The sequence below is a fragment of the Drosophila virilis genome, chromosome 2, assembly GCF_030788295.1.
Source record: "Drosophila virilis strain 15010-1051.87 chromosome 2, Dvir_AGI_RSII-ME, whole genome shotgun sequence".
Classification (NCBI taxonomy): Eukaryota; Metazoa; Arthropoda; class Insecta; order Diptera; family Drosophilidae; genus Drosophila; species Drosophila virilis.
Genome location: NC_091544.1, coordinates 52,102 through 75,816, shown reverse-complemented (window position 1 = coordinate 75,816; position 23,715 = coordinate 52,102). Strand labels below are relative to the sequence as shown.

The following is a 23,715-nucleotide window of genomic DNA, read 5'->3' as shown; positions in this document are numbered from 1 at the left end:
ATATAATAATAACACAGTCGGCTCGTCTAGCATGTTTATCGTTAAACATAATTTATTTTTTTACTAGCTACTTGACGCATCACGAATACAGTGATCCCTTAGAACTAACGCTCGAACTTCTTGAACTCTCTTCAAATCGAAATAAATGTCTGCAAAATTATAGTTGTAATCTGACCTACGACTTGAACTTAACCAAACCCTTACACGAATACACACAGGGATATAGCTGTCAAAATGTCAAATGATTGCGCTGACATGCGTGTCATGGTCGCAGTTGTAGTTGCTTCATTTGTCCGTGATTTGTTTGTGCACAATTATATTTTCCATTTGAAAAAATTTCTGTTAGCGCTGAAAAAGTGTCATTTTGTCACGCTGTCCCGCTTGCACATAATATAATATACTAGTACTTTGATTTCTTGACATTTTTACAACTTACTGCCGCAATGCCCAATTCGAGCTAGAACATGTGTGACTAGTTCAAAAGTTGACAGCAAATTGACTATATTCATAAACATTTTTTGGTCTGACAGAATAAAAACGATATTGGGAGCAGCCAAACAATACACGCACGCCCCCAAAACATTTTATTATTTAAGTTTCAATATCCCAACCATGCTGCCCTTAAACTGAAGCAGTTAAATTTATTAATGTTATTTAATAGGCTAAGCCTTTTTGTTACCTTTACGTTAGTAGATAACGCAATACTAAACGCAAAACGTGCACATAATATTATATGAACATGTTGTTTATGTGGTTAGCATAGAATAGATTTGGTTTTTTAGTAACCACAGTTTTGCATAAAAGAAATCTTTTGCACAAGAGGATCATTGAATCTGAATGCACAGAATTACTTACTTTATGATTGTGTCTAGCTTTTAATATTAACAGATAAGACGGCTCGACTTGCTCCAAGGCGCAAAGGGTTACAAACTTCCCACGCATCAACAGCTAAATATTTACAACATCAAAAAATTATATTCAAATGTCTCCCAGTGGGGGATTGGTCGATAATCAGGAACGTAAGTCCCTTGTCTGTTCGTAGCCCTTTATTTAAAAAGTGCGCGTTAAAGACAAAGACAAACAAACTGACACCACCACATTTGTGTTTCAATCAGCCTGCCAATGAGGCGTTCAGTGAGACACGTCAATGATTTCTACATAAATAAATATATATGTACACACACTAGCGGATATACCCAGGCCTAACTCGTGGTACGTATAAACTAAATTCTCTCAACTCTCTAAAAAAAAGACTTTAAAAACGATCAGATGGTAACAAAATTTAGCACTTTTGCGGGCGAAATTTCCCAAATCGCTGAATCCCGTATTCATTAACTTCTTATGTAAATACTTAGGTGCCAAAACCTCTTCAAAATTGGATGAGATTAGACCGAATTATGGGGGAATTATGTTAACATAAGTTTCAACCCAAACTACAGTAGGCTGACAAATAACAATGAGTTCATAAAATTTAAATCCGATTCTGTTAATGAACTCATGTTTGCATATCGGTGTACCCACCAAAAACATGTCCCAGGGGATGTCTATAAAAAGTAGTTTAGTCTAGTCTAGCAACTAATAGATGTAGGTTATTGTGTTCGTCGTTATTTGACTGTAAGCACAAGCTCAAAATAATATTTTTCTGCAATCCACTAATATATTTTTTTCTTTACTTAAAATTACTCTAAAAAGTAGCCATCAACTAATAAAGGTAGGTATATGTTTTTATTGTTTTTTGAGTGTGAGCAGAAGCTCAAAATAACATTTTTCTGCAATGCATAATTTTTTTTTTTAATTTCTTAAGAACGAAAGTAAGCTGCCACCAAACATTATGTTTTTGGTGCGTTAAGTTCGAAGCTTATAAAACTGGTGAATCTGCTTATTAGCAATCAATAGAAATAAATTATCCTGCCAGCTGACCGGTAATAGACTGCGAAAGATAAGATTAAAATGAAGGCACAAATATAACATGCTACAGAATATAAACTTACACTAGAGCACGATACATTATAGAAGCGATCCCTGGAAGGAGTACTTCGCGCTCGCCGCGAAGCATCCCTTGGACAATGCGACGAGCAGCGGCAGGTCCACTGATTAGTGGATAGAAATCATTAAAGCGTACATTTTTCGCAATCTTTGTGATCTCGTCATTGGTCTGGAGGAACGAAGGCATTACTGTGCAGACATGAATGTTGTGCTGCCTTTCAAAAGCTAACTCCAAACGAAGTGCCTTCATATGCCCGCAGACCCCAGACTTAGAGGCACTATAAGGACAGTTGTAAGGTAAGGAAAATATACCTGTAATGTAAAAAAAAACATGTACCATTCCCTTAATACACAGATAATATAAACTTACTACTAAGAGAGCTTATACTGACAATGTGCCCTTTGCGTAGTTGTTTCATGGTGGGTAAAAATACACATTTAGTCTAGTGGGGAATTTAAAAACAGGTTAGTGCATGACATACATGCTGCTTCGTAAACATAGGCTTACCCAAAAATGGGATGTTAAGTTTACATCAATCATACGCTGAACATCGTTTGGCTCAGGCTCTACAGAATTATTTAGCAAAAGAATACCTGCATTGTTAACGAGAATCGTAACTGGTCCAAGATCGTTGACGATATTTGATTTCAGCTCATTAACCTCGGTGTAATTGGCCACATTCACCTTGGGTCAGTCGCAAAATTGAGATTTAAGCTAAGAAATTTATTTTTACCGACCTTATAAGCCTTGGCTTGCACTGTAAAAGTCTCACTGATTTGTTTAACAGTTTCTTCGGCGCCTTGTAAATCAATATCAACTATGGCCATGTGACATCCCATTTTAGCAAGTTCAAGAGAGATAGCACGGCCAAGTCCGTGAGCACCTCCAGTTACCTACATATGCAATCATTGAAATAATGTACATATCTTAATATATTAAAGTAAAAAACAAGTTACTCAAATAATTACTGTTATTACCACGTAACCTGCTAATGCTTGTCAACCTTCAACAAGTGTAGTGCGACATTAAACTAGAGGCGGAGATCTGTACTTGATCTGTGAACTTTATATATAATTTTTTCATTGCAAATATGGCTTAAGGGTTATAATAAAGGATTCATTTAAAAAATATTTTAAAAGCTGTTTGGAAAGTCAGGCAAAAGAAGCATTTTTCGACCAATAGAATATATAAAAATATATGTTCTTTATCATCATGCCGACCTGAGTTGGAGTATTTATGTCCGTCAGTCGTGGTTATATAGAATATTAAAAAAACCATAGCATTCTTATTTCAATGAAAACGATCAGATTCCATTTTCAGTCGTAATTTATTAGACGGAACCCCAACTTTTCCAAAAAAGTTTACCAACAGTATAAACACAACAAGAAAACATGATTGGACAACACGGAATTGTAAGACTGTTTCAACACGGTGTCTCCCAGTCTGGCACTCAACTAAGGCACTATAATTTGTACACTTTAATTTAAATTCGTTGAAACTCTCGATAAGTACATACCAAAGCCACCTCGCCTATAAAACATTTTCTGGACGGAACAAAGAATGTATAGAAACTTTCACAGATTTTGGCCACCAAAGCTGCCAGAAGCAGCAGTGGAGTGGCGCAAAGAAGGACCGACAAGGCCACTGATGCCTGCAATTTTATCAGCGCGCTATGTAGAGACATGGTTTAAGAGCAAGATATTTTTTAAGACTAAATAGCACTTTGCGACTGTTTACAGTGTTTACGAGAGCGAAGCTAAAACACCTGAGCTGCTTAACAAACTACGTAAGATGTTTTAAAGCTGCTTTCAGATCGATGCAATATTTTAATTGCATTCATTATAAACCGGACTTATTCGTTGAGTCTAAAATGCAATAACAATAATATATATGCTTGCATGTATACAACTAGTATAGAAACGTATTGTATACCAACACTAGACTTAAGAACGCTATATGCCTATATGACTATGTTGTTTTTTTTTGCAACTTTTGAAGAAAATAAAGATTATTTAAATGTTTATTTATGTTTTTATATATATTTTAAACAAGAACTTACATACCAAAATATGGCGTCTATCTTTCATAATGATCAGACGAAACATAGTAGTTAGCGGCTTGCGCAGCTTTCTCCGTGGTCCTTGGGCATGTATGTGTGTATGCGAGTTCTTCAGCACCTTTTACTTGTTTTTTTTTTTTCATTAAACAAAATACCATTTTATATTTTATGCCGCATTGCGAGTACATGTGGCTGTCTTCATGGAACAAGATTGCTGAGGTGCTCTAGCATCAGCATAAACACAATTGTGTTGTACACTTGGTTGTCATAATAATTTATCCGAACACATTAGAGTACTTGAGTTGGTTTCAAGTGCAACAGCTGCCTTTCTGACCCTCACATTTCAAGTTCACCGCCAATGAAAATTATTTAACGAATTTGTGTGTAAATGTCAACGTTGCATTTGCTTGCAAATCTTCTACTTAATTGCCCGTATTTTCGGCTCATAATAGAGTATTTTTATGATTGTTTTTTGTTATTTAGATTTTCAAAACCAAGTCAATTAGTTTGAGAATGTCTCCTTATTTTTACTTTAACCTATGGCGTATGATATGTAAATGTAAGGAATAAACGACCAACAATTTCATATATAAGGCGGTGCTCATATTTTACTTTTACTACAATTAAAAGATGAGCAATGATTTGATTTACCTTCCATGAAAGTATTATCAAATAAGCATACTTAATTGTGACCTCCAAAGTTTCCCACGGCTAACGAAATAGCTCAGCAACAGATGTTGCAGCTGAGGAAAATATGTGCTTGAAATGAAGAGTGTCAAGCAGGAGTGCTTAGAAACGCTAATTTTAATTACTTTTTATTTTTCATAAGTATATAGAGCACTCAAAAAAACAAAAATGTGTAAAGGGTAAGACAATTTCTCAACACGGCTGTCAACACCAATTTAAAGTGCTGAAACAGATCACGGGAAGTTACAATGTCGCACAGTACCCAATGAGACAGGAGTATAATGTCCTGTGAAACGCTCTTTTGCCGCTCAGCACAACTCGGGATAATTTGACACATGTTTCAATTTAGAAAAAAGCTGAAGTAATCGTTAAACAAAGCCAAAAGTAAATAAATTAGCTGGGTGCACAATGCCCTCACAAAAAAAAAAGAAAACAAGTAAGAGGATCTAGTCGGGAGCTCCCGACTAGGGGATACCCTAAGCCCTCTTCTTCCAACATGAAATATATATATATATATTCTATTTTAGAAGCTATATGTCAAGTTTGGTGACTCTTATTATTTACCAAAATTGCCCAAAAAACAGGATATAGATATCGATTTTAATCGATTGCTTGGAAACGGAGTAAGTTATCGATTATCGGAAACAAACTCGATATGCGCAGGCCCTAGGAGCACCTACATCTAACATTTTCTGAGATCCTTGCGTTCATACATACGGACGGACGGACGGGCAGACAGACGGACATGGTTAGATCGACTCGGCTATTGGTGCTGATCAAGAATATATATACTTAATGGTGTCGGAGATGCTTCTTTCTGTCTGTTATATACATTTGGATTTTGCACAAATACAATATACCCTTATACCCATTTTTAATGGGTTCAGGGTACAAAATACTTAGCAACCTGATACCGTTGTCAGGACAGTACAACGGCAGCTACGAGGTAGCTATAGATGAATGCTACTGCAGCACACTTACAACATGCACAGAACAATGCAAATGCATCCGTTTGGTTACAACGATAACATTTTCTCACGCAGCACCAGCAACGGTACTTGAACTGACAGTTGCACGTCATAATTTAACAGTTTAAAATGTGTGGCTTGTTGCAAGGATATTCGAAACACAGCTGCCATAGCTCCTGTTCAGCGTGTTTACTAAGGATTGCCTTTTTTTATTTATCTTTGGCTTTGACTTTGACAGAAAGGCGTGAATAATGTTTATTAACATATTTATACACGGTTTAAAGATCGAAATGAAAATATTCGGTTTCAATAGATTGGTTGCTTTCTTATCCTCCAAAGAAAATTACACACTCATATGATCAAAATTATTCATTGAGCTGGGCAAGGCTGGGTAATCCCTGCTGATCTTTTTTAATATATGGGAATGGACCATGCGGATATCGAAAATATTCAGGTTTTATATAAAATTTGTCAAACAAATTTTTTTCAATAGTTTGAAGTATTTGAAATGTTAAGGAGCGAACTCCCAATACATATAACAATTTTTTTATATTTAGAAGGTATATACAAAATATGTGTAATGCAACCGCAGTATGGGGCCAAATTTGCTTTTTACATTGGCTGCCTTGCTCCGTACATGCTGCCTATTTTTAGAGCGCGCTTTTTAGAGTTCACAAAACTGAGACATGCTATTGACGGTCGCAGAAAAAGATCATAATATTCTATTTTAAGTTGACATTTTGAAGAGTGTCGATGAATATTGCAAGCACAACAGAAATAATGTTTGATAAATATAAGGTCGAATATATATCATCATGTGCAGTTCAGTTTATTTAAACTAAACTAATTTCTCATCTTTGAAATATATTTTTAATAGGAGCCGGATATGAAGTTATAAAAGATAGTTATATTAATAATTTAATCGATGTATTCAATTCTTTGAGTCTCTAAGATCTTAGAGCTGATTCCGCTGTGATTGCTGATCATTAATATATAAATATAGTTTTTGGAAGGCAGAAATTACTTAGTACATATATCTGCATAGATATTTAAACCCATTGCTCTATTCTATGCGTTCAAGTCATATAAACGAATACTATTATGTATTTCTTATAGTACAACATAGAAAACATCAAAGACCCTGGGCGGAGTGCTAGACCACATGGAGCGGCAAGCAGACAATTTCTTGGCTCACGTAGCTGCGCTCCAGCGCACATGTGATGCACTGCTTGTAGCCATAGAAGGGCACTGATCGAGAGCTTAGCATTGAAACAAGTTGGGGAAAATGACAACCACTAACAAAACAATAAACAAAACTCAGGAACAGTGCAAATCAAACAATGTTTGAAGATATGTATATGTGTAAATGTACATAGGCGCAGCATGAAATCGATGTTATGAAAAGACAACTTCGCGGGGGCAAGGGCACATAAATGCAACTATAAAACACTCGACGGTTTTTCATGCATGACCCTGATCGACAATGCAACTGTAATTGTAACCCTAGCACATAAGTAATTAGTCCCTTTTATTTATGGAACAAAGCAGCTACGCATGCGCTGTGCAGTGACGGAGATGGGTGTTTTATGTACGCATGTGGCTATGTGTGTACATGTTCTTGTGTTGTGTTGTCAGGTGCTGGGGGTCTTTCCGTGCTGTACCAAATGTCATAACTGAAACTAGAATTTATTTCTGAGATGCTGCTTATATTGCTTATGTATAGCAATCCGGGTCTTCAAGATACATTCGACGGCATTGTATTTCGGATAGTACAACCACTGCTGTCTGCTTTTTCATATACATAGCTTAGGTAAACATGTACTTACTAATCATATCAAAGCCGTGCTGGTACTTAAATCATGTGAGAATTATAGGAAGCACTAAGCTCCCAAAAATGTACGAGAATGTAATATGCAAACATGTTTTAAGAAAAAAGGATTGCAGAATTAAAAATGTACATATGTACAGTTAGCATTAATCACCGATCCGATCTCAATAAGAAATTATACATTTTTGATAAGCGTCAAATGCCGAGTCGATCTAGACATGTCCATCTTAGTGACCTTATCATATAATATCGTCCAGGCAACAAGAACAGAAGTAACTTAAGATTAAATTTCAAAACTATTGACGATATATTGAAATTAAAGTGCGCAGCTCGGGGGAGCTGGTTAGGGAATCTCAACTCTTACTATATTTAATGCGACATCATTGTTTGAATTACAACCTGCACTTGAGCCTAATCGCCATACAGGGGTCCTTCGCTTATAGAAATTTGCTTTTGATAATCTGTCTTATTTGCTGTATAAAGAAGTCATACAAATTGTCTCGCCCTATAGGACAACTCGTCGCTTGATACAGTGCATTTACGTAAACATTTAACAGTTATAGTTCACGACTTCTTAGAAGAATAATTACTGAAACCAGCCTTTGAAATAATAAAAAAACATAATCAAAATTAATTAATTATTTAATTTTCGTTTTATTTAAATAAATACTCTTCAAAGCTTACATTTAAAATTTGGTCTAGGATATTTGTCTTTAACTGAATTAAAAAATGCATTAGTTAAATATCATTACCCTAGATGTTTTACGTTTATTTCCAATAAAACAAGTGTGCGCTGCGCGCATCGAAATTATAGAATCGTAGCAGCATATAATCCTGCCATTTAGTCGGCAATAATCTGATGAAGAAAAGTTTACAGAAATAGGAGGACTCAACGTAAAAGGCCATTTCAATTATGTTCACTTTACCTGAAAAGCCATACACTAAGTGCAAATATTTTTGGCACGTAAATCATACGCTCATTTAATAGCACGCCTTTAACAATTTTCTCTGCCACATAGGGAGTAGAGAGGCCGGGATAACTTTTCGATACTCTGCAAAAATTATAATTATTAACCAAACAACTTTTCTGACTTAAATAACATTTAAAGTCTACCCCGCATCGCTTAGAAGCGGCAAATCTCCGCTGGTCCTCATTAAGTAAGTATTGGCGACAGTTGTACGCACATAGTCACAGTCCGAAAGGCGCAGCTCCGCACGTAGTGCTTCCATGAAGCCCATAATGCCATACTTTGTTGCCGTATAAATTCCCGCGCCAGGAAGCGGTACCAGTCCTATTTGCGGGATATATTATCCGAATAAAAAAAATCATTCGTTGATACACCAATAGCACAGACCTGCCAATGCATTAACTGCCACCAAGTGACCTGATTTACGCGTAATCATCTTTGGTAAAAACTCTTTTGTTGTCTAAAATCCGCAATCAGTTAAAATTAAGAAAGTAAATGTGGTAGCCTATCACATACCATTATATAGGAGCCGAGGTTAAGCTGCAAGATAGTGTCGATTTCATCGCTTTTCAGATGCGGCGTCGATGTCATTGGCATCAGGGACGCATTGTTCACCAGAATTTCGACGGGACCCAGCTCCTTTTCCACTCTAACAGCCATCAACTGTAGTTCACGTGGTGAGGAAACATCATTCTATAGTAAAAGGAAAATTAACATTTTACCAGCACTTTCGAATACCACTTGCTTACCTTATATGCCTTTGCCATACAACGAGGAATTTTAGATAGCAACTCTACTGTCTCATAGCAGCCCTTGGAATTGACATCCACGACGGCTACCTTGCATCCCCTTCTTGCCAGCTCCAGACAAATTTCGCGACCCAAGCCACTCCCACCGCCTGTCACCTTAAAAGTACATACATATACTATGAATGTGCGTCCATTTTCTCATCCATGCATACATGTACGTTCGTCAAATGAACATTAGGATCTTCCTGAACTACTCATTATAAAAAATAGTCCCATTTAATTGGCTTTATTGGCAAACAATAGGCTACTCATGTAAATATGTACATTTGTATAAACATGCATCCAAAAACTGATTATGTTTGATTTAAACGTGCGGCGTATTTACAATAGTTGACTAGCTATGAACGTAATTAAAATAACGTGACCCGCTAGCTGGGCTGCCGATGAATACTTGATCTATATAGATATGTATTTATACTTAAGTTAGACAAAGAAGTTAAACATTTTTGAGCATTTTTAAAAGCGTGTATGTATGGGCGAGGTCTGACGTTCTACCACTTAAGCGCGATTGCGATTACAAAACAATATGCTTACAATACATGCTTGTACGATATTCTTTATCTCGTATCTTCATTACATATTAATCTTTTAATCTTTGTTTTCATTTTTGTTGACTGACGGAGCGAAGCATAACGTCAAAAACTTTTTATAAAATGAAAACAAAAGTGAAATTTATAACCTTTTTTACAAAGTAAACCTGTTTTTTCCTGACTAGTATGTATAAGTGATTGGCAGAGTATAGGACAGACTGCGCTTTAATGACGCATGCTTGTATTACGTCCGACCCACCTACAGCTTTCGAATGGAATTCTAATAAAAACATTCCATATATAAGATGTTGGTCAACTTCCTAATGCGTAGCGCTCCCAAACGTATCTATATGTTAGTTTGGGCAGCTGTCTTGACCTTGCCGTAACTGTCAATTGACATTGAAACCCGTTTAATTATATAAATATGTATGCATGTATTTGTACATATTTATTCATATATATGTAGATATATTAAAATGGAGAGAGCTATTCATTTGATTTAAAAGAAAAAACAACTAACATTGGCAAACAAACAAGGGAAATACATCATTTATATACATATTGTGTGTACATATGTATGTACATAACCAGTTGACTACTTTTGGAAAGCCAAGCGAAAATATTTGTTTGAGTAAAAAAAAAATGCTGGGTAAGCGACGCAACCGAGCCGCACCCATTCGGTGGGCTAGATGTCAAGAGTGGAAAACCAAAGAAGAAAACTGCGTGACGTTACAATTTATGTATTGCATGTTTATATTAACTCAATTACATACTTATGTATGTATGTGTGTATATACGCCAAAGTCAAACGAACTGTGAATTTAGAAACAATATATATACAAAAAATAATATCGTCAGCAATTTCAGTCAAGTTACCGCCTAACCTTACCAGTGCTACCTTTCCGCTCACGTCTTTTTCCTTAAGTCCAAGAGCGAATAGGTAGTCCAAAAGATGTTTAAGAAGCACAGCAAATAACACAAAAGGCAGAAACAATAAAAAAACAATAATTTTTATATTGTAAATGCCGCGAGTTGTCTCGTCATTGCGATGCACCAGCGCTGCAGTAGGCGTGGCTGGTGGCCCAACGTTGCTCGGCGACGCACTGGACGACGTACGCGTGATAGTTGTTGTTGTAGCCGTTTCAACCATGTTAACACAGTTGCATTAAAATTTGCTCCAACAGCAACAGAAATATTGTTATTTAATAATAAGTACGTTACTTTATTTAAGTAAATATGTATGTTTTTTTAAAGCCGTCCGTAATGAAATCGCACGTGCGTTAACCAACCGATATCAAACAAAACTAAAACTGCGCGCACAGCTTTTCGTACTCTTTCTATGAGAATTGGAGATCGCTCTCCGCCAACTTGTATCGTTGTCGTCGAGTTATCTTGTTTTGTATCAAGCGACTGCAAAAATGAGTAGCGAACGTTGCTGTAGCTGTCGTTGTTGGCGCACCTCTCCCAATGCTTCCAATGTCGGTGGATTAGGTGCCCGAGCTTTAAGTGGAATTCAGTGGCTTACAATAGAGTATGAATGCGTAGGCAGTTCCACCTGATGTCTTGGCTTTATAAACAATTGCATTATGTATGTTACCAAACAAGTAAAATATTACATGTCCATAATGTTCAACTATAAAACACCCTGCATATAACATTTGTCATAAGCTGCGTATATAATAACCAATCGAATATAATTTCGATGACTCAATCTCTAAATTGCTTTAATATAAATTTTAAAAAAGACAAGACTACCGATTATTGCTAAAATTATTTAAATTATTGAAATCTAAATTAATTTATTTTGTTAAAATACCTTAGCTCTGCTCCCTTATTTGTGGATACAGGGTGTTAAATGAAAATGTATCTCAAATTTTATATTTTGAGTGAAACTTTGAGCTTTTGTTGAATTCACTCATTCATTCATTATTCCAAACAGGTAGGAAGCCTTTAAATAGCAGCTGTCAAACTTAAAAATAGAAAGCCGCCAAAATCATAATACCACGAATTTTAATTATTTTTCACTATTCCATGACAACTTACATACACGTAAAGTAGGTATATATGACAAGTTAAATTTTAATATAGCCCAATATGAATTCGAGCGCTGTTTCTTCTGCCTATGTCACTATACCAAATTTGGTGTGTCTAGCTCTTATAGTGTTATTTTCAGTTGGGTATAAAAACGGACACTTTTATACAAAGACTTGATTGCTTATAAATTCTTTCTATAAGAGCTATATAATAAAGTAGATGGACTTTACTCACATGTACTATCGTGTTAGATACTCTATCGTGTTTAGTTTAGTTAAGGTATCGGTCAGAACAAAAAATAATTTTTTAGAATTATATTCTCTACCGATCGTTTCGATGGCATCAAAAAGATTATAGATCTTTTACGGGGTTATAGCCGACGCCTTATATTAGCTATACATTATATAATTTGATATATAATTATGATATAATTATAACATCCTCTGCAAGGGTATAAAAATGGAAAACGAAATGAGTGTACTGATTGTAAAAAAGGAAGTCAAATTTATTATAGAATTTGTACATTCATTTATCTGTCCCAAATAAAGCTTATTTAAATCAAAAATAAGTACTAAGAAAATACACTGTTACCTGTATTGTATTGTATTTTTTTTACACATTTAAAATATAAAATATAAAATTTCTATTTCAAATTAATCAAATTTCTTAATTGTAACTAGGCATATGGTGATATAGTAATATTAAATATGAAATGCATCATGTATGATGTATGATGTATGACAAAACTTATAGTGCAGAAACATTTCCATAGGAATGATTATATATCAAAAACAAGCATGGGAAAGAAATATAGATTAAGTGAATTTTTCATTTTATTTGCTTAGGACAACTTTAATGCATACTCTGTAAGCAAAAATATGACATTTAAACAAATTAGAGGGAGCTCTTAAATCGGATAGTGCTTACTTTTTAAATTCATCAAATGGTTTGTTTGTTGGCGTAGTTTTAAATTTTGTGGGTTCCGTATCATTGCGACAGCCGTCTTTTCAATAATACCCTCGATGCTCCGCAATAGCAAATCCTTATTTGAAAATTTTATGACAAGTCGGTAATCACCGTCTATCGCACGCGAGACTTCCCAATCAGCTGGGACAGGGTGAACATCGGAGCTATCATTGCTTTCGTTTTCGTCTTTAACTTCGTTTTTCATAGTGCGGCGACACTTCTTTTTGGCACTTGATGCGTCAAGTTCTTCCTCCTCCGATGCATCGAAAAACAACTTGTTTTTATTGCTCTCTAGGTGGCGTTCGTCTTGATTGCGATCACGTTTTGGACACGTGCAAATTTTAAGGTACAGTACTTGTTGCCCCAATATGTCACGGCTGGAATGATAGTTTATATGGGTAAACTTATTTTTTTAAAATGAATAGCATACTTCGTGTTTTCCAAGCAAAAAACCAAACAGGTTTCCTTGCGGCCAAAGCATGAGTTCTGACAGGCAAAACTGAAGGCAAGGGTTTGGCGAACGAATCCACCGCTTTCGTGGCTAGAACGACTCATATTTAATGGCACAAGCACGGAGTATCTTTCTGCAATACTTTTTCCTTCAGATGTTCCACAATAAGAAGTGTTCGGGTTTTCACATCGTAGTAAATTTTCTCGCATACTTTGATTGCCCTTAACTTAAAAGAAACCAATAATTAATAGGGGAACATTTTATACAACTATTTTTTACTTACTGGGATCTGTACTTAAATGGTTTTGACAACGCAGAACGGGTCCACTGACATCCTTAACAAAGCAAAGAAAGGCTCGCAAATTCAGAGGCTGAATAGGCATTTTTGTTTTAAATTTTACATCAATATTAAAAGTCTTATTCATACGAATGTACAGCTTGTTTAATGGCATTGAGAACATCCAGTGCGACTTTGGCGGCTCCTCGAGGACCATGCCAAAATGATAATCACCATTGTTGTGATTTTCCAACTTGGGCAGAGAATTAATCTGTGTCTTGATATCTTGTAGCATCATTTCACGTAAAACGGATTGCTTAAATATAATGTTTATATAAATTTGTGACTGAAGGTTGTAACAAAAAAAAATATAAAACATATCTATGTAGCATTTAACGGTCTGAACAAAGTATATATTTTACGGCATCCTTCACAATCGCATGCTTTCTTATGGGGTCATCATAAGTTTGAGTCAAATAAGTCGTTATTATTTTCTCTTATTAATTAATTCATAATGCGTTGTCTAACGTATTCAGTTGGTTGTGCAACGGTTAGCAAACACGTACCAAACACAGGGTGATTGTTGCTATTGATATTGGTTGAGTGACATTGATGTTCAGCGTCATTTCGGACTCGGACAAGACATCAGATAATATTAATCGATAAAAGGAACAATTAAAATACCAATGCATAAAATATAGGGTCAGTAAACAAACAAATTTCATCTGCAATGGGTCTCTTTTCGTGGAATCCCATTCAGGGTAAAAACATGCTGGTCCAATTATTAATTGTTACGCTCATTTTTATGCTAACATTGTTCGGGCTTTTCGCCAATCGGTACTCTTGGCGTGGTCGAAAACGTTTCGTATTTTCAAAGAAATATTTGGCATATGCTATGCTTGTAACAGTCTTATTTTCAAGTGTATATATTCGTCAGATGTACCTTGACTATACAAATGCACAACTCAACTTACGCGACGCCGTCAAACTATACAGCTATATGAATACAACAGTAGCTATTCTTAATTTTGTTACTCAAATGCTATTGAGCAAAAAGGTGGCGCGAATGATGAGCAACGTGCCCCTTTTTGAAACGTTAAATGAACTTCATATTGACATCAACAAAATAAAAAAATCGGTGATCTTGGCACTGATTAAAGTCATTGGATTCCCGCTTGCCTTAGAGATCGCTTTGGTGTTGCAGCAAAAACGAAGTGAACCTCAGCTTCATTGGACCTGGTCCCTCTATAAATTGTTTCCAATGATAATTTCAAATTTTTTAAACAATTGCTATTTTGGTGCAATGATCATAGCGAAGAACATAATGGAAACCTTAAATGAGAGACTTAAAATGTTAGTGCAACAGGTGAATTTCATGCAGCAGGAGATCCATAAAAATCTATACTCGAAATATCACCGCATTCAGCACTATTGCACATTAGCGGACGAGCTCGACGTGCTAGCGGTGAAATACAAAATTATATGCATTCAAGCTACGAAGTACATGGCTTTGATTTCACTCTCAATAGTCCTATCGCTAATTTGCCATCTGCTAGGAATCACTGTGGGATTTTATAATCAGTATTACGCTATTGCTGAGTCCTTTATTGGAGGCAAACGGTACGATGCGTTCGGTGCACTTATAAATTTAGTGTTTTTGGCCATATCTATCTCTGAAGTATCCTTGTTGACGTACGTGAGCAACGACATTTTAATCGCAACTCGAGCGACAGGAATCATTTTGCAAGAGATTAAACTACAACAAACCCATTGCCGCTTTCGACAATGCGTACACGCATTCTCACTGCAAGTTGACACGATAAAGTACAAAATAAAGCCAATGGGACTTTTTGAAATTGACATTTCGCTTATAAGTAGTGTAATTTCTACAGTAGCTAGTTTTTCGCTCATACTTGTGCAATCAGATCTGTCCCAGCGCTTTAAGCAATCATAGGAAGTTTTATTTATTATGTGCGCGCATGTTACCTGACTAAACTGCATCAAATTTCCTGACTGTAAGAAAATAAAAACTAATTAATCAGATAAAAATCCTTGTATTTTTGCCAATTGTACTTACGTGAAGGCCTTGTAGAAAAGCCATAGGCTCAATGGGCCTGCAAGTATAAATAAATTTACAACAGTTCAATTTGGTCTTCGACTACTTTTTGCATAACTTATTTGGACTATACTGTATTTTGCATAATACAAATTTCTTACTTTTTTGGTACTATTAGTTTATTACTCTAATGAAAATACATCAAAAACGCTATTTGTATTGATTTTTACTTTCATAAACTTATGCAAAAAGCAGTCGACGTTATTTTTTAAATTTATGTTTGTAATGTAAACTTACATATCGTCTGTAACATTTTCAATAATAATGTTTTCCTGCGACGTTGAGACAGAAGTTTCCAAATTTTCCTCCTCCTGCTCCTCCAGAAGAAACGTGCTTTGCCTAAAATGGAAGCATATTTACACAATTAATAATGTAAAAATTAATGCACACACGTAAATTTACAAACAATTCATTACATCTCGGATCGGGGACCAACATTTAATTGCCATACATAGGCAGCGAACTAACAATAATACCTTTTTTTCTCACGAGACATTGCCGGCGTAATGTAAATAATCCTTCCTAACAAATATTACACATGCATACATATAAATGCATTTAAGAATAAGTATTAATATTCTAAAAAGTTAACAAGTTGTTTCTTCTTCCCATTTTGAAAGTCACAGTGTGGCATATCGGACACAGCTGTTGTCGATAAATGCACTTTTGGTAAGGGTACTCCCTAAATTTTATTTTATTATATTTAAGCAGATTAAAAGTAGTTTTATTCTATATTTAACTAGAAAAAGATAAAATAGAAAATTAAGTCAAAATAACAAACATACCCCACGCATTTTTAGGCATTCACTTATTTATTTTCTATTCAAGAAAAAAATTGGCATATGCTTCGGTCACAAATTTTACCACCACTAAGATTCTATAATAGTCACGCAAAATTTAACGATTTAGGGATTCATCTTTTAGATTTTGGCATTAGCCATAATTTGAATGATCAAAAATGGACCTACTGCCCTACTGCTAATTTGGCTTAGCTACTTTGACAGTAAACAAATTGCACAACCAGCGCGAAACCTACCTCTACAAGTAAGTAAGTAAGATTTCTTTAAACAAAATATATATTTATGTATGCATGTATGTTAGCATATAATGTATTATTGAATGTACGGACACTTTTCGTTTACTAAAGTAGATTAAAAAGTATTGTACAAATTAAAATTAAGCATTACAGATTAATGTCAACAATATAATTAAGAAAGTTTAACTCTACTTCTTAGTTATCCTTCTGTGAAGTTCGTTTTGAGAGTCATTTTCGCTCGCAAGATTGTTGTCAACAATATATTTAAGTTAGCTTAGCACTATTTTTCAATTCTCCTGTTCGGTTGCCCATTACTTTGAACCTCGGTGTCCGTCGTAAGAGAAGAAATTGAAGACTTATTTGCCTGTCTGAAAAAACCGAAAAACATAAATAGTTTATCAATAAAGGAAAGCTAACAACAGCTTCTAAAAATGTAAAAGCGTATTGAAAATAATAATATCTTGTGACTGAAATGCATACTAGTTAAAACACATATATACATTTATTTACCTGTAAAATACGTAATGCTGGAGCATGAAAAATATATCAAACAACACAGAAAACAAACCAAGACCAAATTTCGTCGGGTCACCAAATATTGAAACCCAATCGTCTAAAAATAAATAACAAAAATCAGTCGGTTTTAGTTTATACATATTAATAATGCTACTACTACTTGCTTACCGTAGTTATATGCATTTAATATCATTTGTAGCATACTCAGAATGCCACCGGTAAAATCCAATAAAATATTGCCAATACTCCTGTAAGATGTTTGTTTCAAATCAGGAAATGTACACAATGTTAGAGAATTTCTTTATTGGCATACTTACCACCCTATAGTACTCTTCCTTCTATAGTTCATTAAGGCCTGTGGTATATACTTTATGATTGTAATCGTCAGTTTTACATAGCTGCATAATAAAAATAATATTATAGCGCTCGAGAAATATTTAAATTTTCATTATCGGAACCTGCAGTAGTATAGAAAATCTAGCCAATGAATTACAGATCCTCCGGCCAACCCCGCTGATATGACCACAACAAGGGCAAAAACTATCAAGAGACCATAAGCAGTTTTTGAGACTCGTTGTTGTCCCCGCTAATTGTAAATACAAATTTTGGTTAATCTTAGGAGCTTTTACAATTGATTCACCACTACCTCATACTTAAAACACTGTCCAATAGTAAGGCTTGTTGCAAACATTGCGTGCAATGAAAACACCACGTCATTCAATAGAACTGGATTAACGCCACGAGGATGTCTATTTCCGTATTCATTTTGTAAGCTTTGAATAAAGTAGAGTCCACAGTTAAACATGCTATACAGTGTAAATCCAACAATATTCAGAGTTAAGAAATCAAAGTTTAATCCCTCAACCGATTTGCGGCGATAGTTGATCCAAATTTGTGGATAAAAAGATATTGACCACGCCACGAAGTATATCCAACCAAAAATAACGGAAGTGTAAATAATAGCTTGAGATTTAGCCACAACGATTCGCACAAAAATTGCATCGGTGCTGAAAATAGTATACACATATAAAAATGTCAAATGATTTAAACTTTTTCTCACATCCATGTGTCACTGGAATTACTACTTGCAGTGATCTCTACATGACCGGCTGCCTGACCCGTTACAACAATAGTTTCATTGTATGAGATACCTGCGCGGCATATGAAGGACTCAGGATCCAAATCCACATGATCTTCATGTTGTTTTACTAACGTTAAGTTAACAGTGTCTGCAAGATTGTTGCTGTAGGATTTTCAATTAGTCTGATAAATAGCAAGATTAATGTAGTACTCACCTAGCATAAATTACGAAGCTTTCATTGGCATTCACCAGCACCGTCAGGTCATGAGTATTCACTGTAAAAACACTACTTTCTTGAGCGCATCCAAAACCAACTGCATTTTTAAAATAAATTTGAGCATTTGTCTTGGTAAAATACTTTTTAAAAACTTACTAGCCAATATTACAAGCGTTTGCCGTAAATAACTTAAGCAAAGCACCATTTTGCATTAATATTCGTTTTTTTTTTTTTTTTTTTTGTTTCTTTTATGTTCTAGAACACCTGCAAATTAAATGTATCATTACCATTTTATTATAATTACACCTTGTTTTTTTTTTTTAAGTAACATTAAGAATCGTAACGTGTAAATTGAATTAGTAAAGAATTTAAGAAGTCTCCAATTTTAAGTCGGTATTTTAAAAAATAACATTTATTAAAATATAAGTCAAAAGTGGCCACGAAAATATAAAATACATCTGTACGAGGCCTCAATTGTATATGATGAAAATTTAAAAGTTATTAGCTTTTACAAATTGCAGTACTTTATATCAATAGATTGTAGATTGTATATCAATTGAAGTCAGTAAACAATTTCTTTAGCTGATATATCTTCATCGCGCTTATTGAGAGTAACGCAAAAAGCATGCAGGGCAGACTTTACAGGCAATCAACAGGAAAGCACAGAGTGCAAGCACACAGTTAATGTAGGAGGCTTTTGAAGAATTTTTGGATATACATATATAAAATGTCTTATATTATTACTTTCTTAACGGGAATTAAACACCTCAGATATTTCTTTAATGTTGCTTATTAATTAAATGGCCTGTGGAGGAACCCTTCTTTATTATTTTTATACGGTCCACAATAGTTTTATAGCTAGCAATCAAATCGAGCTTTTTGCAAGCATAAGCCAAACGAACAACAATCTATACGAGCCAAATTCTTACGCACGTACATACATATCCAAGTGTATCTCTTCTATGAAAAGGCGTTTGTATAAAAATGTATCAACAAACAAAAACAAAACAAAAAGCACAGAAAAAAATATATAGCAGTGCTTCTATAAATCAAGCCGCCTTAACTATGGCTTGTTACACTAAATAAAAAAAACTTTTTCGACTACTCATTAAGTTATTCATTTATGGCATAACAGATGACTTTGCAAAAGCTGTTTAAAAAAAGTATACAACATCCTGAAATGCCACTTATCACTACTTTGATAACGCTAATCGGCTTGTTACAGTTGTTGCTGTTGGCTATTGCCTTAATATCAGTGTGTGCACGTTCCTCTTAATTGGGCAATTCAAACGCCGATAAATGCGTTGCGATAATTAAAAATATCTAAATTAGTAGACACTTCATATAATAATGGGAATTTCGAATGTGAATTGAAAGTACAAGCCGAGTTGCGCCGACCGAAAACTGGTCACGTTGGAACATAAATGCAATATTTCTGATCACACTCTTTATTTTTGTTTGTATGTATATATGCGTATATAAATATGAATACATTCGCATGCTTCGTATTTTGTATGTGCGTGAATTTATTTATATCTAAATATCCACATTTGCTGACTTTACCAACTGTATAAATAAACGATACAAAATGCAGCCGGATTAGAACTTTCACTTGGAAGCTTGTGAATTGGAAAGCACTGTTGATTTTCGAGCAATAACAATGCCAAAAAATCTACGCTATATATTGGCAGAATATTTCTGCACTGATCGTGTTATAAAATAGTGCCGTAAATCAAGCTCGAACCGAATTAATAACCATTTCTTGTATCTTTTAACGTGTTGAAATTATAATTGACCAATCGGTAGCTTCAATATGTTTAGCGATATCAACGTCGGCACGACTATCAAGATACTGAGGCACTGTGCACAGCGCCAATACTTATAAACGAAGCTCACGCCGCTGTGGGGTTCGGCGCGATTCAACAGCTCTTTCGTGCGACGATTGTAAGTAGGTTTTGTTTTTGCACTTCATAGTTGAATTGAGTTGAATATCGTGTATTTAAATAGAACTTCGTTTTCTATAAATAATCTTATAATGTAATTGCCGGTATGCCTTAAACTACGCCGGATAAGCAGTCGGATTGAACACATATAATTTATACTTATAGACATATATCAGCGAGCTTCTGGGGACTCTACAATTGAAATTAAAGATTACATGGCATAAATATAAACAAGTATAAGTAAATAAGTATATTTTTGTCTTAGACTCTGAGATTGAGCATTTACATAGGGAAGAAGACACATACACTGAAAGCATTTACTATTTATATGTACTTTCCAATGTACATATATATACTAAGATAAACTTAACTCACATCACTTATTTGAGATGTCAAAGTCTTCACAGTCTTTGTTGGACTGAATAGTATTTCATATCTATTATTTATTAAAACACAAGAATTTAATAAACTTAATATGCATACACCAAAACGCAAGCTTAAAATAACAATAAGATAATGTTTAAGAAATTGCTAACTATGTATATCGGTTTGAAAGCATAGACAATTTTTTTAATTCGGTTAAACACAATTACTCATATTCTTGAAACCATTTTTCATTCGTTTTAAGTCAAATAATATCACAGTTTACAAACTGAACTACCGAAACATTGAAAAAACATCTCAGTAAGTTGTAAAAATACACCGGTTGTGCGAATTTCACATTCGTAAAGCTGGATGTGACTACCACAGCCAACAAGTCCGGTATATTATCCTGTATAATCATTGTAGCTTGTTGTGATTGGCACGTCGATTCTTCTCCAGGATTAAGGCGCGACTGTAAAGAAAAGCAGATACCATAAAATCGCGTTACAGTTGAAGCCAAACACACTCACCGATAGCGCTCATAGAACCCGACGATTGTACCGAGCTCTTGCTTAAAGAGACGTACTAACATGCTATCAAAGCCTTCGAGCTCAGGCAGGCTAAACATATTAAACTGCAGCAGATGATCCTTGGAGGAGTCCGCCTCAGAATAGACAACCAACCATTTTGGTATTTCTTCAAGTAGGTAGGGATTGGCTGGCACCAATGCGGTATGTGTATGTGAAGGTGGTGAATACATTGGTACTTCGGGCCGTATTGCTTTAGGAGGTTCTGCTGACGTGGTATAAACGTAATAGGATGTAAGGCATGGATGTTGCCGCTGGCACTGCCCGGTATACTGGTTTTCATAATAGGTGCCATGCAGTTTCGAGACAACGCGGCGCCAACCAACCGGCAGACCCTCGCGCTCCAATGGATGATTCCAATGCGTTGTATGTGCGTTGTGGTCAATATAGTATTTCCGACCATGCAACGTGTATTGCGTGGCCCAACCTGGCGGCAGTGGCAATTCTTCGCTCTCATCAAGCGACTGCTGTGAGGGTACTTTTTGCAACGCTCCGTTACCATTGGTATCTCCAGCAGTTGAAGTACTGGATGCAGGCGGCGTGAGAGGTGGCGCATAAAGGGATTGAACTGAAGTAGAGGCGCCACGCATGCTGCCGCCTCTACCACTCAGAGATCCACCTAAGGGTACAGGTAAATGATGATAATGATGTGGAGTAACACTAAGCGTAGCTGATGACGCTGTTGTATTACTGTAAATTGGAGATTCGGAGCGCTGTGAATGCGTCGCCCGCATGGAAGAAACGCGATACGGATTCTCATATATTGGATACGAATCGCTGGAATAACCACCAACCATATGCGCTGCCAATTGTTGTTGTTGCTGATGATGTTGTCCCAATGGTGACCTGAAAATGTGTACTCGAAATTAAATTGAGTATGAACTATGAACAATGAACTATTCATTACCTTGTCTGAGGATATCGTGGTTGATCTTTTGTTGCTATTGTGGACGACTCGAATCGAATCACTGATCCAAATGTTGTGGAAGGGTGATGTAGGAGCTTTTGAGGTTGCTGCATTGCGAACTGTGCAGGTGATCGTGGTCGACGCGGCATTTGTATCATATTTGCGTAGGAGGTGTTAAGAAGTCCATGATCGACGTCATAGCTAGTTGTACCCCCATGCGGTTGCGAGGGCTTTTGGGTAGAATAACTTCGCTGGAAGCCCCTTGTTGGATTGTTGGTTAGCAACAGTGGCGATGACTGCTGACGTCGCATACGATCCATTTGCTCAATGTTGACGTAGTTACTGTTTCCTTGGCATAGCTGGGTGCTGCCACCTCGAAATTGTGTGTTACCCTGTGGTGGAAGTGATTGCTGATTGTTAAGCGGCAACTGGCTTTGAGCTCTGCGCGCGTGATAGTAATCCGGCTGAACGTCACTACAAGAATACGTATTGCGACTAGAACTCGAGCTGCGCGGCTTAAACTCACAGCTGGGCGAAGTACTTGCACACCTCTGCAAAGACTTCTTTTTTGCACGTTGATGTTGATCGGAATAGGAAGTCCACACATTTATCACCGGTATCTCCGGTGGGGTATCCTTCTTTACATACTTCCCAACTACGCCCTCTTTATGTGCCTGTGATTTATCCTTGCTCCGGCGCGAGAGCATCGTTGGTTTACGATTGCACAGCAAAATCGTTAAATAGTTCATGCAGAGCAGCCGATCAGAGTAACTTTGTTTTGTCTTTTTATAATTTTCACTTTACTACCAACTTTAATGTGCAATTTATGTTGCAAACTATTATTATGAGTAATCAAAAATATTTTAGCTGCATTAAATCGATTTGCATATGTTCGATTGGCCGACACACTAAACTGAGCGAACTTTTGTCGTTCATCTAGTTCCACTATCTAGCCTCTGATGTTAATTTTTAACATATACGAAAACTAAACAACCTAATGAACTGCGCAAGAGTTTGTACAAAAATGGCTAACTTACGAGCCAAGACTAGTTAGTTTGTCCTTTAAAGGGATTAAGACTTTATTGGGTTAAACATCACTAACAGAACCTCAAATGTTAATGTTATTCTTTCTTTGTTCAAAAATATTAGAGATGGCCAAAGCGATATTATGTAAATATACTCATCCCTAGCGTAAGATGTAGAATTTGCAAAATTACGCCGAGTTCTTATAATGGATATGAAATGTATATATCGTATACTAGCGAAAAAATATATATACAAATATTCGCTCATTTTTCGCTATATATACATACACAAGTCTTCTATTGTATTGTCAATAGATATATAATCTTTAGATCTTGAATATCCATAACATTCGATAGTTG

The 23,715-nt window shown here is 35.7% G+C and overlaps 6 protein-coding genes across 10 annotated transcripts; 1 reads left to right on the top strand and 5 right to left on the bottom strand.

Annotated features, from left to right (window-relative positions):
* Positions 1–1,701: 1,701 nt before the first annotated feature.
* Positions 1,702–3,744, bottom strand: LOC6635093 (17-beta-hydroxysteroid dehydrogenase 13). Its single transcript, XM_002058319.4, has 6 exons — positions 3,504–3,744; positions 2,725–2,880; positions 2,495–2,671; positions 2,357–2,429; positions 1,992–2,298; positions 1,702–1,930 (listed from the first exon to the last, which is right to left on the bottom strand). Exons 1-6 carry the CDS (start codon positions 3,669–3,671, stop codon positions 1,846–1,848), a joined length of 966 nt encoding a protein of 321 aa, XP_002058355.1. The 5' UTR covers positions 3,672–3,744; the 3' UTR covers positions 1,702–1,845.
* Positions 3,745–8,159: 4,415 nt separating this feature from the next.
* LOC6635092 (short-chain dehydrogenase/reductase family 16C member 6) lies at positions 8,160–11,163 on the bottom strand. The gene is made up of 7 exons (XM_002058318.4): positions 10,726–11,163; positions 9,247–9,402; positions 9,014–9,190; positions 8,885–8,957; positions 8,644–8,821; positions 8,456–8,581; positions 8,160–8,385 (listed from the first exon to the last, which is right to left on the bottom strand). The coding sequence occupies exons 1-7, from the start codon at positions 10,984–10,986 to the stop codon at positions 8,298–8,300; spliced, it is 1,059 nt and encodes a 352-aa protein (XP_002058354.1). The 5' UTR covers positions 10,987–11,163; the 3' UTR covers positions 8,160–8,297.
* Positions 11,164–12,450: 1,287 nt separating this feature from the next.
* p53 lies at positions 12,451–16,315 on the bottom strand. Of its 2 annotated transcripts, none has more exons than XM_002058316.4 (8): positions 16,157–16,315; positions 15,918–16,019; positions 15,642–15,678; positions 15,551–15,577; positions 13,571–13,880; positions 13,267–13,513; positions 12,798–13,213; positions 12,451–12,734 (listed from the first exon to the last, which is right to left on the bottom strand). In XM_002058316.4, the coding sequence occupies exons 1-8, from the start codon at positions 16,174–16,176 to the stop codon at positions 12,712–12,714; spliced, it is 1,182 nt and encodes a 393-aa protein (XP_002058352.2). In that variant the 5' UTR covers positions 16,177–16,315; the 3' UTR covers positions 12,451–12,711. The 2 variants fall into 2 exon arrangements, with proteins under 2 accessions (XP_002058352.2, XP_070063094.1); XM_070206993.1 differs by lacking the exon at positions 16,157–16,315 and adding an exon at positions 16,097–16,114.
* Gr94a (Gustatory receptor 94a) lies at positions 14,085–15,540 on the top strand. Its single transcript, XM_002058317.4, has one exon. It carries the CDS (start codon positions 14,295–14,297, stop codon positions 15,516–15,518), a length of 1,224 nt encoding a protein of 407 aa, XP_002058353.3. The 5' UTR covers positions 14,085–14,294; the 3' UTR covers positions 15,519–15,540.
* A 452-nt stretch (positions 16,316–16,767) lies between the features above and the next one.
* Positions 16,768–18,793, bottom strand: Ctns (lysosomal cystine transporter cystinosin). Of its 2 annotated transcripts, XM_032433466.2 has the most exons (9): positions 18,687–18,793; positions 18,528–18,627; positions 18,293–18,475; positions 17,879–18,239; positions 17,691–17,818; positions 17,550–17,630; positions 17,401–17,480; positions 17,227–17,329; positions 16,768–17,084 (listed from the first exon to the last, which is right to left on the bottom strand). In XM_032433466.2, exons 1-9 carry the CDS (start codon positions 18,733–18,735, stop codon positions 16,997–16,999), a joined length of 1,173 nt encoding a protein of 390 aa, XP_032289357.1. In that variant the 5' UTR covers positions 18,736–18,793; the 3' UTR covers positions 16,768–16,996. The 2 variants fall into 2 exon arrangements, with proteins under 2 accessions (XP_032289357.1, XP_015024883.1); XM_015169397.3 differs by lacking the exon at positions 18,687–18,793 and having other exon boundaries at positions 18,293–18,461; positions 18,528–18,608.
* Positions 18,794–20,497: 1,704 nt separating this feature from the next.
* sav (scaffold protein salvador) lies at positions 20,498–23,350 on the bottom strand. Of its 3 annotated transcripts, none has more exons than XM_015169396.3 (4): positions 22,331–23,350; positions 22,115–22,269; positions 21,367–22,042; positions 20,498–21,308 (listed from the first exon to the last, which is right to left on the bottom strand). In XM_015169396.3, the coding sequence occupies exons 1-4, from the start codon at positions 23,077–23,079 to the stop codon at positions 21,254–21,256; spliced, it is 1,635 nt and encodes a 544-aa protein (XP_015024882.1). In that variant the 5' UTR covers positions 23,080–23,350; the 3' UTR covers positions 20,498–21,253. The 3 variants fall into 3 exon arrangements, with proteins under 3 accessions (XP_015024882.1, XP_070063766.1, XP_002058350.2); XM_070207665.1 differs by having other exon boundaries at positions 21,367–22,269; positions 22,331–22,722; positions 22,857–23,067; XM_002058314.4 differs by having other exon boundaries at positions 21,367–22,269.
* Between the last annotated feature and the right edge of the window lie 365 nt (positions 23,351–23,715).